Here is a 15,702-nt window from a genome sequence, read left to right as displayed (position 1 = left end):
ATTTTCTTTTCAAGTACTTGGTAATTTATTTCATAGAATAAGTTGTGGTGCACCACTTTAATTACATAGCCATTAAGATGTGATTATATCTTTCCCTTATCTGCATTGTTGTCTTTAGTGTACTATTTTTTTCTGCTTGTAGCTTTTTCATGTTTAGGTATAAGTTATAGCATTTGCTGCGGCTGTTTGCCATTCATAGTGCTACTGAATGTCACTTTGTATTACTAGGATAAGCCAATTTTATTACTGATTTATTTTTCTTGTTTGCTGCGCATTGCCTTATATTAGTTGTGATATTGCTGCCTTTTTTGCCAATTTCCATTTTTTTTATCATTGTTGTTTGTGTAAATTGTTTTGTGCCGCTGCATTGCCTCGTCCCTTAGTTAAGCATCTGAGCTCAGTAGATTTAAGTTAGCTTATGAGGGGGTAGCCTATGTAAGAGAATGAGTTGCGATGGATTTGAAGAAATGCACTGAGAGGTTATATAAGAAAAGTACAGAAAGCAGGTATAGATAGGACTTTTTGGAAATAGTGAAGAACGAAGGGAGATCTCCGAGAAGTAAAGAAAGTTTTGTTTGCAAAATACTGCAGTAAAACAAACCCTGCCCTTTCCTTGTGTTATCCCACTATGTGTTTGTGTACCCTTGTGTATTTATGTTCTTCCTGTCTTTATATGTTTATCTGATAAGACTTATGTTGCAGAATTTTTCTAATACTAAGCTACATTCACTATGATGAGGAATACTGTTATCCTCAAATATAATTTGCATTAATAACATGTTATTTACTTTGTAAAGATGTTTACACATTATTTATTCTGTTTTGTTCTAATGCTCATGTGTGAAGTTGATGTTTCAAAAGTTATTCTGATCTTTTATGTATGTACTTATGTCGTAATTTTTGTAACACTGATGTATTTGCTATTTCGATTCTTTTGTAAAGCCTGTACTACTGCAAATGTTCTCTGTATTGTTATGTTCTTTAAAGATTTATTTTCTTCCTTTGTTATTGTATTTTCATGTTATAAAATTGTAATTGACACCAGTTCATCAAATTAAGTAACTTGTAAATTACATTCCACTGCACACGTTTCTGTTGGTCATTGTATATGGACAATATGTGAGAAGTAGGGACTGATAGTGTTTGCACGTGTGTTCATAATTCAGTAAGGGACTGGATAACAGCATTGCTGGTTGTAAGGACATTTCAAAAACAATTTTTGTGAGTGCACAAGTGGTGGTTATGGACTTGCTATATTATCTGCAAGACTCTTCAATGGTGATTGTGCGCCTGCACTGTCAAACAGATGGCTGCTGGCCATCTCTCCAAGGACTACAGTGGGTCTGCACCTTTGATGACCCACCAATACCATTATTTCTACAAGGACTGCAATGGGTCTGCACCTCTGGTGGCCCACCAATACCGTAATCTCTACCAGGACTACAGTGGGTCTGCTCTGTGATGACCTACCTACCGATAGTTTTCAACGTCGACTGACTCTGCTGTGGCCCATTACCTGTCTGCTTGTCAAGAGTCAGCACTGCCTTTCTGTTGGAAGGACAACACTTCCTCAAGACTGCATGGAAATCCACTACTTCCGTGTGCATTTTCTTTTACTGCTCAGACTTTGAGAAAAACACTGCAATTTTACTTTGATGAATGATCAGCACTCTCTTTATGGACTGTGAGCTTTTTAGCTTTTGACCAACATTGTATCGATAAGTGTGTGCATTTCATTTCTTTGTTATTGTAATTATGAAAAAAATTTTCAAACCTGTATTGGCCACTGCCCAAAACAATTTGTAAATTTTTTTGTGGGGAGCATGGGGGCTATGTAAGTAGGCTGTTTAGGTTTTCTTATTGGTAACGCCACATAGCGCTCCGTATAAAAATCACTGGCTGTGCCGTGTGCAGTCTGTGGCTGGTTTGCATTGTTGTCTGCCATTGTAGTGTCGGGCAGCGGCAGCTGGATGCTAACAGCGCGTAGCGTTGCGCAGTTGGAGGTGAGCCGCCAGCAGTGGTGGACGTGGGGAGAGAGATGGCGGAGTTTTGTAATTTGTAAGACTGGATGTCATGAACTATCATATATTTTTTGACTATTAAGGTAAATACACTGTTTGTTCTCTATTAAAATCTTTCATTTGCTAACTATACATATCAGTAGTTAGTGCCTTCCGTAGTTAGAATTTTTATTTAGCTGGCAGTAGTGGTGCTCGCTGTATTGCAGTAGTTCGAGTAACGAAGATTTTTTCTGAGGTAAGTGATTTGTGAAAGGTATAGATTAATGCTAGTCAGGGCCATTCTTTTGTAGGGATTTTTGGAAGTCAGATTGCGTTGCGCTAAAGATATTGTGTGTCAGTTTAAGCACAGTCGTGTATAAATTTTTCTAAGGGGACGTTTCACTATGTATCGAGTAATCGAATTCCAGCGGATTTCTTTTGGAACTCATGTGGATCATCTCACACTTTTCGTTATATAGCGTCAACTGCTACCTGACACACCAAACAGCAATCTTTTCTAAATCGCTTTGCAACTGATACTGGTCTTTGGATGACCTTACTAGACGGTAAATTACAGCATCATCTGCGAACAATCTAAGAGAACTGCTCAGATTGTCACCCAGGTCATTTATATAGATCAGGAACAGCAGAGGTCCCAGGACTCTTCCCTGGGGAACACCTGATATCACTTCAGTTTTACTCGATGATTTGCCGTCTATTACTACAAACTGCGACCTTCCTGACAGGAAATCACGAATCCAGTCGCACAACTGAGACGATACCCCATAGCTGCGCAGCTTGATTAGAAGTCGCTTGTGAGGAACGGTGTCAAAAGCTTTCCGGAAATCTAGAAATATGGACTCAACTTGATATCCCCTGTTGATAGCGGCCATTACTTCGTGCAAATAAAGAGCTAGCTGCGTTGCACAAGAGCGATGTTTTCTGAAGCCATGCTGATTACGTGTCAATAGATCATTCCCTTCGAGGTGATTCATAATGTTTGAATACAGAATATGCTCCAAAACCCTACTGTAAACCGACGTCAATGATATAGGTCCGTAGTTAAATGGATTACTCCTACTACCCTTCTTGAACACTGGTGCGACCTGCGCAATTTTCCAATCTGTAGGTACAGATCTATCGGTGAGCAAGCGGTTGTATATGAGTGCTAAGTAGGGAGCTATAGTATCAGCGTAATCTGAAAGGAACATAATCGGTATACAATCTGGACCTGAAGACTCACCCATATCAGGCGATTTGAGTTGCTTCGCAACCCCTAAGGTATCTACTTCTAAGAAACTCATGCTAGCAGATGTTCGTGTTTCAAATTCTGGAATATTCCATTCGTCTTCCCTGGTGAAGGAATTTCGGAAAACTGCGTTCAATAACTCCGCTTTAGCGGCACAGTCGTCGATAACAGTACCATCGGCACTGCGCAGCGAAGGTATTGACTGCGTCTTGCCGCTTGTGTACTTTACATACGACCAGAATTTCTTCGGATTTTCTACCAAATTTCGAGACAATGTTTCGTTGTGGAACCTATTAAAGGCATCTCGCATCGAAGTACGTGCCAAATTTCGCGCGTCTGTAAATTTTAACCCATCTTCGGGACTTCGCGTTCTTCTGAACTTCGCATGCTTTTTCCGTTGCCTCTGCAACAGCGTTCGGACCTTTTTTGTGTACCACGGGGGATCCGTTCCATCTCTTACCAATTTATGAGGTATGAATATCTCAATTGCTGTTGCTACTATATCTTTGAATTTGAGCCACATCTCGTCTGCATTCGCATAGTCAGTTCGGAAGGAATGGAAATTGTCTTTTAGGAAGACTTCTAGTGACACTTTATCCGTTTTTTAAATAAAATTATTTTGCGTTTGTTTCTGATGGATTTGGAAGAAATGGTGTTGAGCCTAGCTACAACGTCCTTCTGATCACTAATCCCTGTATCAGTCATGATGCTCTCTATCAGCTCCGGATTGTTTGTGGCTAAGAGGTCAAGTGTGTTTTCGCAACCATTTACAATTCGCGTGGGTTCGTGGACTAACTGCTCGAAATAATTTTCGGAGAAAGCATTTAGGACAATCTCGGAAGACGTTTTCTGCCTACCACCGGTTTTGAACAAGTATTTTTGCCAACATACCGAGGGTAGGTTGAAGTCCCCACCAACTATAACCGTATGAGTGGGGTATTTATTTGTTACGAGGCTCAAACTTTCTCTTAACTGTTCCGCAACTGTATCATCGGAGTCTGGGGGTCGGTAGAAGGAGCCAATTATTAACTTAATTCGGCTGTTAAGTATAACCTCCACCCATACCAATTCGCACAGAGTAGCTACTTCGACTTCACTACAAAATAAACCACTACTGACAGACACAAACACTCCACCACCAATTCTGCCTAATCTATCTTTCCTGAACACCGTCTGAGACTTCGTAAAAATTTCTACAGAACTTATTTCAGGCTTTAGCCAGCTTTCTGTACCTATAACGATATCAGCTTCTGTGCTTTCTATTAGCGCTTGAAGCTCAGGGACTTTTCCAGCGCAACTGCAACAATTTACAACTATAATTCCGACTGTTCCTTCATCCAAGCACGTCCTGTAATTGCCAAGCACCCTTTGACATTGCAGCCCATCCTGCACTTTCCTGAGGCCTCCTAACCTAAAAAACCGCCCAGTCCACGCCACACAGCCTCCACTACCCGTGTAGCCGCCAGCTGAGTGTAGTGAACTCCTTACCTATTCAGCGGTACCCGAAACCCCACCACCCTATGGCGCAAGTCAAGGAATCTGCAGCCAATACGGTCGCAAAACCGTCTGAGCCTCTGATTCAGACCCTCCACCCGGCTCTGTACCAAAGGTCCGCAGTCGGTTCTGTCAACGATGCTGCAGATGGTGAGCTCTGCCTTCATCTCGTAAGCAAGACCGGCAGCCTTCACCAAATCAGATAGCCGCTGGAATCCAGAGAGAATTTCCTCAGATCCAAAGCGACACACGTCATTAGTGCCGACATGTGCCACCACCTGCAGCTGGCTGCACCCTGTGCTCTTCATGGCATCTGGAAGGACCCTTTCCACATCAGGAATGACTCCTCCCGGAATGCACACGGAGTGCACACTGAAGGCTGAGAATGATCCTCTGAAAAAGGGCAGGCAGCTGCATCTGTCTCAGCCAGAGACAGTGCCTGAAACCGGTTTGTCAGACGCACCGGGGAGGCTTTCTGATCAGCCTCCGGGGACGCCTTTCGCTACCTGCCACGCCTTGGAACGACCTCCCAATCAACCACAGGCGAGGGCTCAGCCCCAGTGCGGGCAGCAACCGGGGCAACCACAGCGGCAGACCGATCTGGGGACAGACGGGACGAGGTTGACATCCCCGTGATACCCAAGTCCGGCTCCCCACAGTGGTGCCCATTGGCAACAGCCTCAAGCTGCGCGACCGAAGTCAGCGCCGATTGCAGCTGTGAGCGAAGGGATGCCAAGTCAGCCCTCATCCGAACACAGCAATCGCAGTCCCTGTCCATTCTAATTGATGTTGAACAACAGTTACTGAAACACGAGTCCGTGCCTAGATAACGCAAGCGAAACACGCAAAGAATGTATCAACTAACCTGTAAAAATGCCTAACGACTGCGCTACAATCTGCTGAATTTACGATTACAGTAACTAAAACTAGAAATTGCACCTCCTATACGAAACTCACACGCAATTTAAATAAGAATCTACCAAGTAAACACTAAAGCGCGATGCTATGACTGTCAAATACTATAATACGCCCGAAATATGAATGGAACAATACAAGTACCCAAAAACACGCAAAGATATTAATTAAAATATCTAACAAATAAGTAAGCTAGGATTATACGACTTGCTGCTGCAGCTGCTTATCCAACGGCGGCAGGGAGCACACTCGATTAAGAATGATTTTGAAGTAATAGGTTTAACATCAGAAGAGGCTCCAATGTTAGCACTGAATAGGGGATCGTGGATGAATTTTATAAGGGGGCTATGCTCCAGACTGAACGCTGAAAGGCATAATCAGTCTTAAATGATGATGATGATGACGATGTACAACCTATCAAATTATACTTAATTCCGGTTATAAATCACGGAGTATGTAGATGAGTGCTTGTAAGGTGTGAAACTATAGCCACCTTACAAGGGGCGACGACCAAACACTTTGAGTTCTCCCTGGTTCTTGTCTCCCCTACAAAGGGCATCTAGATCTGCCATAGACACACCACTCACAATCAAGTGGACCAGTAGTGACAGATTTTGTACATACTATAGACGTGACTGCATACCCAGCAGAGGATAGTCCTTCGTGTACCTTTGGTATCTCTGGCACATGTCTTTTTGGTAGCCTCCTCAAGACACTCATTGGCAGCAGCTTCTAATCCTTTGACGGTGGTCTGGTCGACTTCCAGCTGTTTAATAAGATCAACTAACTCAACCTTCGCCCATAAACAGCACTCGCAGTGGGGCTGCGCTGTTGATGGTGCAAAGTTTCACAGAACACTAAACAAATATCTATAAACTAAACTTAATGATCCCCTTATATTTTATGGATCTGTTTAGTCACAAGAGTTTCCATTTCCCTGGATATACGGCACCGATTAACAACAAGGGAAACGATATCTGTTATAACAAAACAAAAATTTCGGATAAAATTTCCTGGCTTCCTGAACCTAGTTGAAGTTTCAAGTCTCGAAGTTTTGCGTTTTCAGCGGTTTGTTATCATTAACAAACTTGAAAATAGCGGCAAGCTGCAACAAATGCAGTCAGTATATGTTGCATTAATCACTACACCATTGGTTCATGGTAGGATATTGTTTACATTCTGCATGAAAAATAAACTTGCGCAATATTCTATTTATTATTTACCTAGCTTGTTTTCGGCTATCAGAAGTAACTATGTATGACTGTGAATTCCGTGAGATCAAATGTTGTAATCTGTGTAAGTAGGCTGTTTAGGTTTTTTTATTTGTAACACCACCTCTGTATGAAAATCACTGGCTGTGCTGTGTGCAGTCTGTGGCTGGTTGGCATTGTTGTAATACTCGCCATTGTAGCGTTGGGCAGTTGGCTGTTAGCGGCGCCTAGCGTTGCTCAGTTGGAGGTGAGCCGCCAGCAGTGGTGGATGTGGGGAGAGAGATGGCGGAGTTTTGAAATTTGTAAGAATGGATGTCATGAACTGCTATATATATTATGACTATTAAAGTAAATACATTGTTTGTTCTGTATTAAAATCTTTCATTTGCTAACTATGCCTATCAGTAGTTAGTGCCTTCAGTAGTTTGAATCTTTTATTTAGCTGGCAGTAGTGGTGCTCGCTGTATTGCAGTAGTTCGAGTAACCAAGATTTTTGTGAGGTAAGTGATTTGTGAAACGTATAGGTTAATGTTAGTCAAGGCCATTCTTTTGTACGGATTTTTGAAAGTCAGATTGCGTTACCCTAAAAATATTGTTTGTCAGTTTAAGCAGATTCATGTATAATTTTTCTAAGGGGACGTTTCATATTTCTATGTCCCTCTTCCCGTATTGGAGCGCGTGTGTCCTCTGAAATACGTAATTCTTGTATTACCTGTGTCAGCTGATCTTGTACTTCCCGGATTTCTCTTTGGTGTTGCGTACTAATTTGATTCAGACTTTGTTTGAATTTCCTAATTTGTTCGCACTCTTCTGTGTCATTAAAGACTACCGGTTTTGTGTCATTCAGATTATCATCTACCTTCTTAAATAAATTATTTAGCTGATCCGAAAGTTCAGCTACTTTCTCTGATAATGAACTAATTCCCTCCATGTGTCTTTCTGAACCAATTTTCAGAGTGTCTACTGTGTCCTTTAAGTTTTCTTGAGTTTTTGCAAGTTGCGTAACCGAATCGGTAGATGCAACTGAGTCAATTTTAGCTTGCAAGGTCTCATGATTTTCATGAACAATAGTTTGCAGTTCTTTTATGGCTGCTTCGTGATTCTGTAATTCATTTTCATGCCGCGAAAAAATAGGTTGGAAATGCTCACAAATTTGTGTTTTTACATTACAGACTTTTTGACATTTCGATTCGATTTTATGTAATTCAGTAGTTAAATCTTCACGCATTTGTTCAAGCGTATGTTCCACTGAGTCTAACTTTTGAAGCTTTTGTTCCATTGCGTCTAACTTTTGCTGTGTTTGTCTCTGATTTTGATCAATTGTGTCTAACTTTTGCTGTGTTTCTCTCTGATTTTGTTCCGTTGTGTCTAACTTTTGAAGATTTTGTTCCATTGTGTCTAACTTTTGAAGCTTTTGTCCCATTTGTTGCATTAATTGTAATAACAATGCACTGGTGTCTGAAACATGTTCCTCAGTGCTATTCGGCAATGCATTTGAACCGGCAATATTCGCAGTTTGAAAAACAGAAAATGTGTCTTGACTTATTTGAGAAAACGGTGAGGACGCAAAACCTGAATCTACAGTATTTGCAAGATTCTGCTCTGTCATTCCCGATTCCTGAGGCGAGCTGTTGCCAACCGATCGATCGATAATGCTTCCCTGTTCACTACCTGTTTCACTGTCTACACCATTATTTGACGCCCCCTCCATTTCCCTATGCATAGTTACCAAATTACTACTTTGAATGTCTGTTAATTCATTACACAGCAGTGCTGGTAAGCTACGCTCGTCGTCACTATTATTTCTCAGTTTACTTTGGAGCCTAGTGTTACGTTTTTCACACTCCATTATTGTCACAATATTTCACACGATAAGTCAGAAAACCACAATTTGAAGAGCAAAAATAAGAGAACACATTAACATAGCAAATAATATCTACTTAATTGCAAGCGCAGCTGCGAAATACTTGGTGCAAATCTGTATGCATGCCACAACTGTTTTACTGTACAACAGTGAATGACTGCAACTACACAGGAGATCTCTCTACAATTACGCGCTAGCAATAAACAAAATCGACACTAATAACACAAACTACAAGCAAAAATCTGAAGATTCCAGTGAGGTATCCTCGGCTAAGGGTCGACATATGAAACGTCCCCTTAGAAAAATTATACACGAATCTGCTTAAACTGACACACAATATTTTTAGCATAACGCAATCTGACTTTCAAAAATCCCTACAAAAGAATGGCCCTGACTAACATTAACCTATACGTTTCACAAATCACTTACCTCACAAAAATCTTGGTTACTCGAACTACTGCAATACAGCGAGCACCACGACTGCCAGCTAAATAAAAGATTCAAACTACTGAAGGCACTAACTACTGATAGGCACAGTTAGCAAATGAAAGATTTTAATACAGAACAAACAATGTATTTACCTTAATAGTCATAATATATATAGCAGTTCAGTCTTACAAATTTCAAAACTCCGCCATCTCTCTCCCCACATCCACCACTGCTGACGGCTCACCTCCAACTGAGAAACGCTACGCGCCGCTAACAGCCAACTGCCCAATGCTACAATGGCGAGTATTACAACAATGCCAACCAGCCATAGACTGCACACAGCACAGCCAGTGATTTTCATACAGAGGTGGTGTTACAAATAAAAAAACGTAAACAGCCTACTTACATCTGGATACATCAAAACTGTCTCGCAACTGTCTGTCAAAGACCACAATTATTAATGTTCCCTGTAAGACTAAAGTGACAAGAACTATTGCAGCAAAAGTGACAATAAAAACTATTTACCTTCGTTAAAATATTAGATTCCATTGAATTAATGAACTACATAACAATTACAACAATTGTACAGAAAAGAGAAAAAATGAATAGAACAACATAAAATAGATTTTGTTGGCATGTTTCAAGTGTTTCATTGAGCATGATAATATTGGCTTAAACATGTAGAATATTACAATTGTAATTATACTACTGTACTTACACAAAGTAAAATTATAGGGTATTTTAAACCACAGTAACTGACATAATGTAAAATATTGGGCATATGAGCTGGAGGAATAAATTACAGTGTGGTCTGGATTGATTTACTTACAGTATCTGATGTATTAAGTGGTGAATATGGTAACCATACCTGAACTTACAGTACTGAGTTTTGGCAAACTGCCATGTGTTAATTAATTTACGGTATTTCAAGGTGGCTCAGTAGCCATTCTTTGTCGATGCTGTGTAGGACTTCATGTTTACCTTGTAAGTGTGACCTTGATCAAAAGATATCCAAATTCTCCCAGTGCCAAGCTAGTTTCCTTTTATGTGAGGTGTTTGTTCACTAACATTTCTGTTCAGAAAATGTCTAAATAATCTCACAGACTTTTGGACTGCATAAACTGTAGTTGTGTTTCCATTAAGATCAATATATTTCCATGATACAACGTATGTATGCCAACTATTACAAATATTTTAGAACTGTCATTTAACATTCCATTTATATATTATCTGTCTTTCACACTGCCAGTTGTTTAGAAATGAGTGAAATATTTGACATTTGGCTGATTATGTGATTATCTTACCAAGTGATGAAAACTTAAATATGAATTTTCTCTTGCAGGGAGAGGATAATTTTGCATTACTAAAGTCCCAACCTTTCTGCTGACACCATGAGCTTTAACGCTAGATCCTTTAACTATGGGTTTCCAGGTACTAGATTTTTCTTATTTATTGTGTTTTATACGCCAGTAAGAATTTAAAAAAACAGAACATTTGCTATCCCTATATTACGAAATTGTAGCTGTATGAAATTTCTGCACAGAACACTGGCTTTGTGTTGCAGTGTCCTTTTGAGAGAATACTGTATGTGAAAAGACACTGTCAGTTTCTTTGTTGTTATCTTTGTGTTATTTGTACAAGTGCATTAGAATATGTTGTAGTTGCAATGTGTTTAACATACATACTTTCAGTATTTTTCTGTTTAAGTTATGGTATTTGCAGTATGAATATTACCTGTTTACATTATTGTTCATATTTCTATTTCTCCACATATATTTTAAAAATGTGACTACCTAGCTTCTGAATTTATTAGAAAGTCACGTATGCCTAAAATATTTTATCTCTGCAGTCACTGTTGTGCAATGCAAGGGTTGTACTTCATTACTTTGGAGTTTTTCTAGCTTGCTTTGGCATATTCTTATCCATGATATGTTGGTGATTCTGGAGAGTGAGGGAGATAATATGTGACGCATGTTTTGGATGGTAACATTCGACAAATTGCTCTGTATGCTGGGAGATTACGATCAGGGCTGTGTTAAGTCAGTGCGAATATATAACAAACCTGCCCAACGAACTACAGTGGGAGAAATTGCAGTAGTTTAAAAGAGAAACTCCTTTTACGCACTGCATTTTAACCTTTTTGTTTAACTTGTGCATCCAGATTCGTTCCGTCTTGTTTACAAGATATTTTCAATAGATGACCTGAAATATAACTCGATTTTTATCGTTTGTGCTTATAGGTTATCGTTTGTACGTGAAGGGTATTTCTGCAAGGGCGTGCAAAAATGTAACAGAACATAGAGAATTCTCCACTGAACAATTTGAGATAGGAACCTGGGCTCGAAGAAGCTAGGAGATGTGGAAGTTAACTTGTCTACCACTTTGTCTAGCATTTCTGTTTTCCAGCTTATTTACAACCAACATGCGTACAAGTGTACACGTACTGTGCTGTCTATTTTCATGTAAATTATTTACTGCAAGGAAACAAGGAAGACGAGACTGATTACCAGAAAGTCATGATGCAGGTTTTGTTTATTTGTCCATAAGAAGGGTCTGTCGTCCCATTGCAGGAAGTGCTATCAATCAACAACAGACCCATTAATTATTCACTGCTATTCAGAGACATACAGTACAATACGATGAAGCAGTACCGGTATAGTATTTCTTGGTCGCTGGATTGTAAAGGGAGGTCCTATCCCATGGTCTACGAGGTCACCTGGCCTGAATCCTCTTGGTTATTTCGTATGGGGAGATCTTAAGTCACTCATGTATGAGTTCCCTGTGGATACGGGGGTGTAATAAGTTGCCAGAATTGTATCTGATTTGAGTCAAAAGATATCAGAGCTATTTGTCAGGGTGCATCAGGGTCTAGTTCGCCAATGCTATGATTGAACTGAGATTGATGGCAGTCAGTTTCTGCACGTTTTGTAAGATACAGATCAAGTGGTACATTAATTGTGTCAATGATGATATTTGAAGTTAACTAATGTAAATAGAAAAGTACATTGTTATTTGATTTCATTCCTACTATCTCCTTAAGATAGCTTCTCTGACCCTAGGCTCCTTATCTCAAATTGTTTACTGGAGTATCCTCTATGTCCCATTAAATTTTTGCACGATCTTACGGAAACACTATGTATAGGTCAGAGATTTAAAACGGTTCACTGAAGTTGTATCCTTCATTATTTGTAAGCCAAACAGCTTTCTCTCATGTGGCAAAGTGATATGTTTTTCTTGTGGTCATAGATTCAAAATATAGCACTCTAACTCCCGTTTACTGTGTCTACAGTGTCATTCGTTGCCAACTTCCTCAGGTTTTGCTTTCAGTTGTTTTTTTTTTTTTTTTTAGATTGTATACAGTGCGGTCCATTGATAGTGACCGGGCCCAATATATCACGAAATAAGCATCAAACGAAAAAATACAAAGAACGAAACGTCTAGCTTGAAGGGGGAAACCAGATGGCGCTATAGTTGGCCTGCTAGATGACGCTGCCATAGATCAAACGGACATCAACTGCGTTTTTTAAATGGGAACCCCCATTTTTATTACATATTCGTGTAGTATGTAAAGAAATATTAATGTTTTAGTTGGACCGCTTTTTACGCTTTGTGACAGATGGCGCTGCAATAGTCAGAAACGTGTAAGTACGTGGTATCATGTAACATTCCGCCAGTGCGGACAGTATTTCCTACGTGATACATTACCCATGTTGAAATGGAGCGTTTACAATTTGCGGAAAAGGTCGATGTTGTGTTGATGTATGGCTATTGTGATCAATATGCCCAACGGGCATGTGCTATGTACGCTGCTCGGTATCCTGGGCGACATCATCCAAGTGTCCGCACCATTCGCCGGATAGTTACATTATTTACAGAAACAGGAACATGTGAACCATCAACCACGACCTGCAACAAATGATGGTGCCCAAGTAGATGTTTTAGCTGTTGTTGTGGCTAATCTGCACATCAGTAGCAGACAAACTGGGCAAAAATTGGGAATCTCAAAAACGTCGTTGTTGAGAATGCTACATCAACATCGATTGCACCCTTACCATATTTCTATGCACCAGGAACTGCATGGCGACGACTTTGAACTAGAGATGGGGTATCCATTCCTGAACTGTTTCACAGAGTTGAATCTTTCAAACGAGTGAACAATCAGTGATTCAGAAAAAAAGAACGGTAGCTCCAAACGTTTCCCACAGCAGAGAGAGAGAGAGAGAGAGAGAGAGAGAGACAGAGATTCGGAGCAGATCAGCGGGGCCTCTGCTGGTCAGAGAACACTGCGTGCTACACAACATAGCCAGCGCCCGCCTCTGCCCTGCTTCTACCTTGGCTGCCTGCATTGTGCAGTGCCCCATTGGATTTTGTGTTTCACATATGCCATGCCATCTCTGTGCTTCCTCTGCCGCGTACAGTGTCTGGCGCACTCTGTCAGCGATCGTTTCAGTCGCACATCCTGCCCTCTGGGCAGTTGATGCGATCAACATGACAGAGAGCCTCCTAGTGGAGAACATAAGAACTACTTGCAACAACCTGCTTGCAAGAGAACGGACGATTTGTCTCGGAGCTGGTGACTGGTGGATGTTCACCGCTCCCCCCACCCTCGGAACTCGCCCGCTCAACGCTCGCCCTACCGTTCTCGACTCTGGCCAGAGCGTTGAGCAAAGCAACTCAGGCGTCACTCTGGTCTCTGCGGTCTTAACTCGCGCAGTAATACAGCTCGCAGCTCGACCTGCTTGACTCAGCGCCTCTGCATCGTAGTTCGTCTCTACTGGACATTGTTCTTCGTGGTAATTCCGCTATGTATATTACATAATTATGTTATGTCTACATCATTTGTTTTTATTTTATTTTTATTTGTTTAAACTGATTAGATTATGTTCCTGACGACTCCTCTTACTATAGGATGTTTTATTATGGACACTCGAATTTAAGCTTTAATTACGAGCTAACCGCTAAACGTATCACAAAATGTGATATACCAATATTTTCCTTGTTTTATTCTGCGTAAGGTTATATGCAGCACTTTGGTCTTACAGTCAAATTTATATATTTTTTTCGTATTGTAGTACGGATTTTGCGATTTAAGGCGTTTTCGAAGGAAACGTTCACTTTAAAAATATATGGCTTGCGATGAATTTGTATGAGGTTAATGAAATTTTAATACATTATAGCCAAATATATTGTTAATGTAAATGTCATGTTACAACATTTTCTGATCACCCAAAAAACCACTATAGTGCAAAATAAATCAATAATCAAAAACTTTGTCACATCATGTAAATTTCAATAAACAATACAAAATTTTTACTCATTTTCTGTGTTACTTCAAAATAGGATCAAATAAGATCAAAATATATATAAGTATAGTACTAGAATAAACCAAGTTTAAGGGGCAATGTGCCTTCCATTTATTTTCTATTGTGACTGAGTGGCGAGTCATGAAAAAGAGCTAGTTCATTTCAGGGAGTGAACAGTTCTGATCCGATGTCTGAAAAGAACAGTTTTGCCCATCTCTACTCTGAACATCGTGTACAGTCTGCCACTGGGCACAAGAGAAATTACGGGACAATGAAAGATTTTTTGCACAAGCTCTATTTAGCGACGAAGCGTCATTCAGCAACAGCGGTAACGTAAGCTGGCATAATATGCACTATCAGGCAACGGAAAATCCACGATGGCTGCGACAAGTGGAAAATCAGCGACCTTGATGTATGGTGTGGCATTATGGGAGGAAGGTTAATTGGCCCCCATTTTATCGATGGCAATCTAAATGGTGCAATGTCTGCTGATTTCCTGCCTAATGTTCTGCCGATGTTAATACAAGATGTTTCACTGCATGGCAGAATGGTGATGTACTTCCAACATGATGGATGTCCGGCACACAGCTTGCATGTGATTGAAGCGGTATTGAGTAGCATATTTCATGACAGGTGGATTGGTCGTCGAAGCACCATACCATGGCCCGCAAGCTCACTGGATTTCTTTCTGTGGGGGCAGTTGAAGGATATTTGCTATCGTGATCCACCGACAACGCCTGAAAACATGCGTCAGCGCATTGTCAATGCATGGATGAACATTACGGAAGGCGAACTACTCGCTGTTGAGAGGAAGGTCGTTACACGTATTGCCAAATGCATTGAGGTTGACGGACATCATTTTGAGCACTTATTGCATTAATGTGGTATTTACAGGTAATCACGCTGTAACAGCATGCGGTCTCAGAAATGATAAGTTCACAAAGGTACTTGTATCACATTGGAACAACCGAAATAAAATGTACAAACGTACCTACATTCTGAATTTTAATTTAAAAAACTTACCTGTTACCAACTGTTCGTCTAAAATTGTGAGCCATACGTTTGTGACTATTTACAGTTCCATCTATCACAAAGCGAAGAAAGTGGTTCAGCTGAAACATTCATATTTCTTTACGTACTACACGAATATCTAATAAAAATGGAGGCTCCTATCTAAAAAAATAAACGCAGTTGATATCTGTTTGACCTATGGCAGTGCCATCTAGCGGGCCAAGCG

The 15,702-nt window shown here is 40.4% G+C and overlaps 1 protein-coding gene across 1 annotated transcript in view; it reads left to right on the top strand.

Annotated features, from left to right (window-relative positions):
* LOC126292262 (speckle-type POZ protein-like) overlaps positions 1–15,702 on the top strand; it is a 78,134-nt gene that overhangs the window by 40,406 nt on the left and 22,026 nt on the right. The window contains exon 2 of the mRNA XM_049986162.1: positions 10,505–10,593. Coding sequence (XP_049842119.1) covers positions 10,554–10,593 — 40 coding nt within the window. The 5' untranslated portion in view covers positions 10,505–10,553. The remainder of the gene's footprint in view (positions 1–10,504; positions 10,594–15,702) is intronic.

The sequence above is a fragment of the Schistocerca gregaria genome, chromosome 9, assembly GCF_023897955.1.
Source record: "Schistocerca gregaria isolate iqSchGreg1 chromosome 9, iqSchGreg1.2, whole genome shotgun sequence".
Classification (NCBI taxonomy): Eukaryota; Metazoa; Arthropoda; class Insecta; order Orthoptera; family Acrididae; genus Schistocerca; species Schistocerca gregaria.
This window is presented reverse-complemented; position numbering and strand designations above follow the sequence as displayed.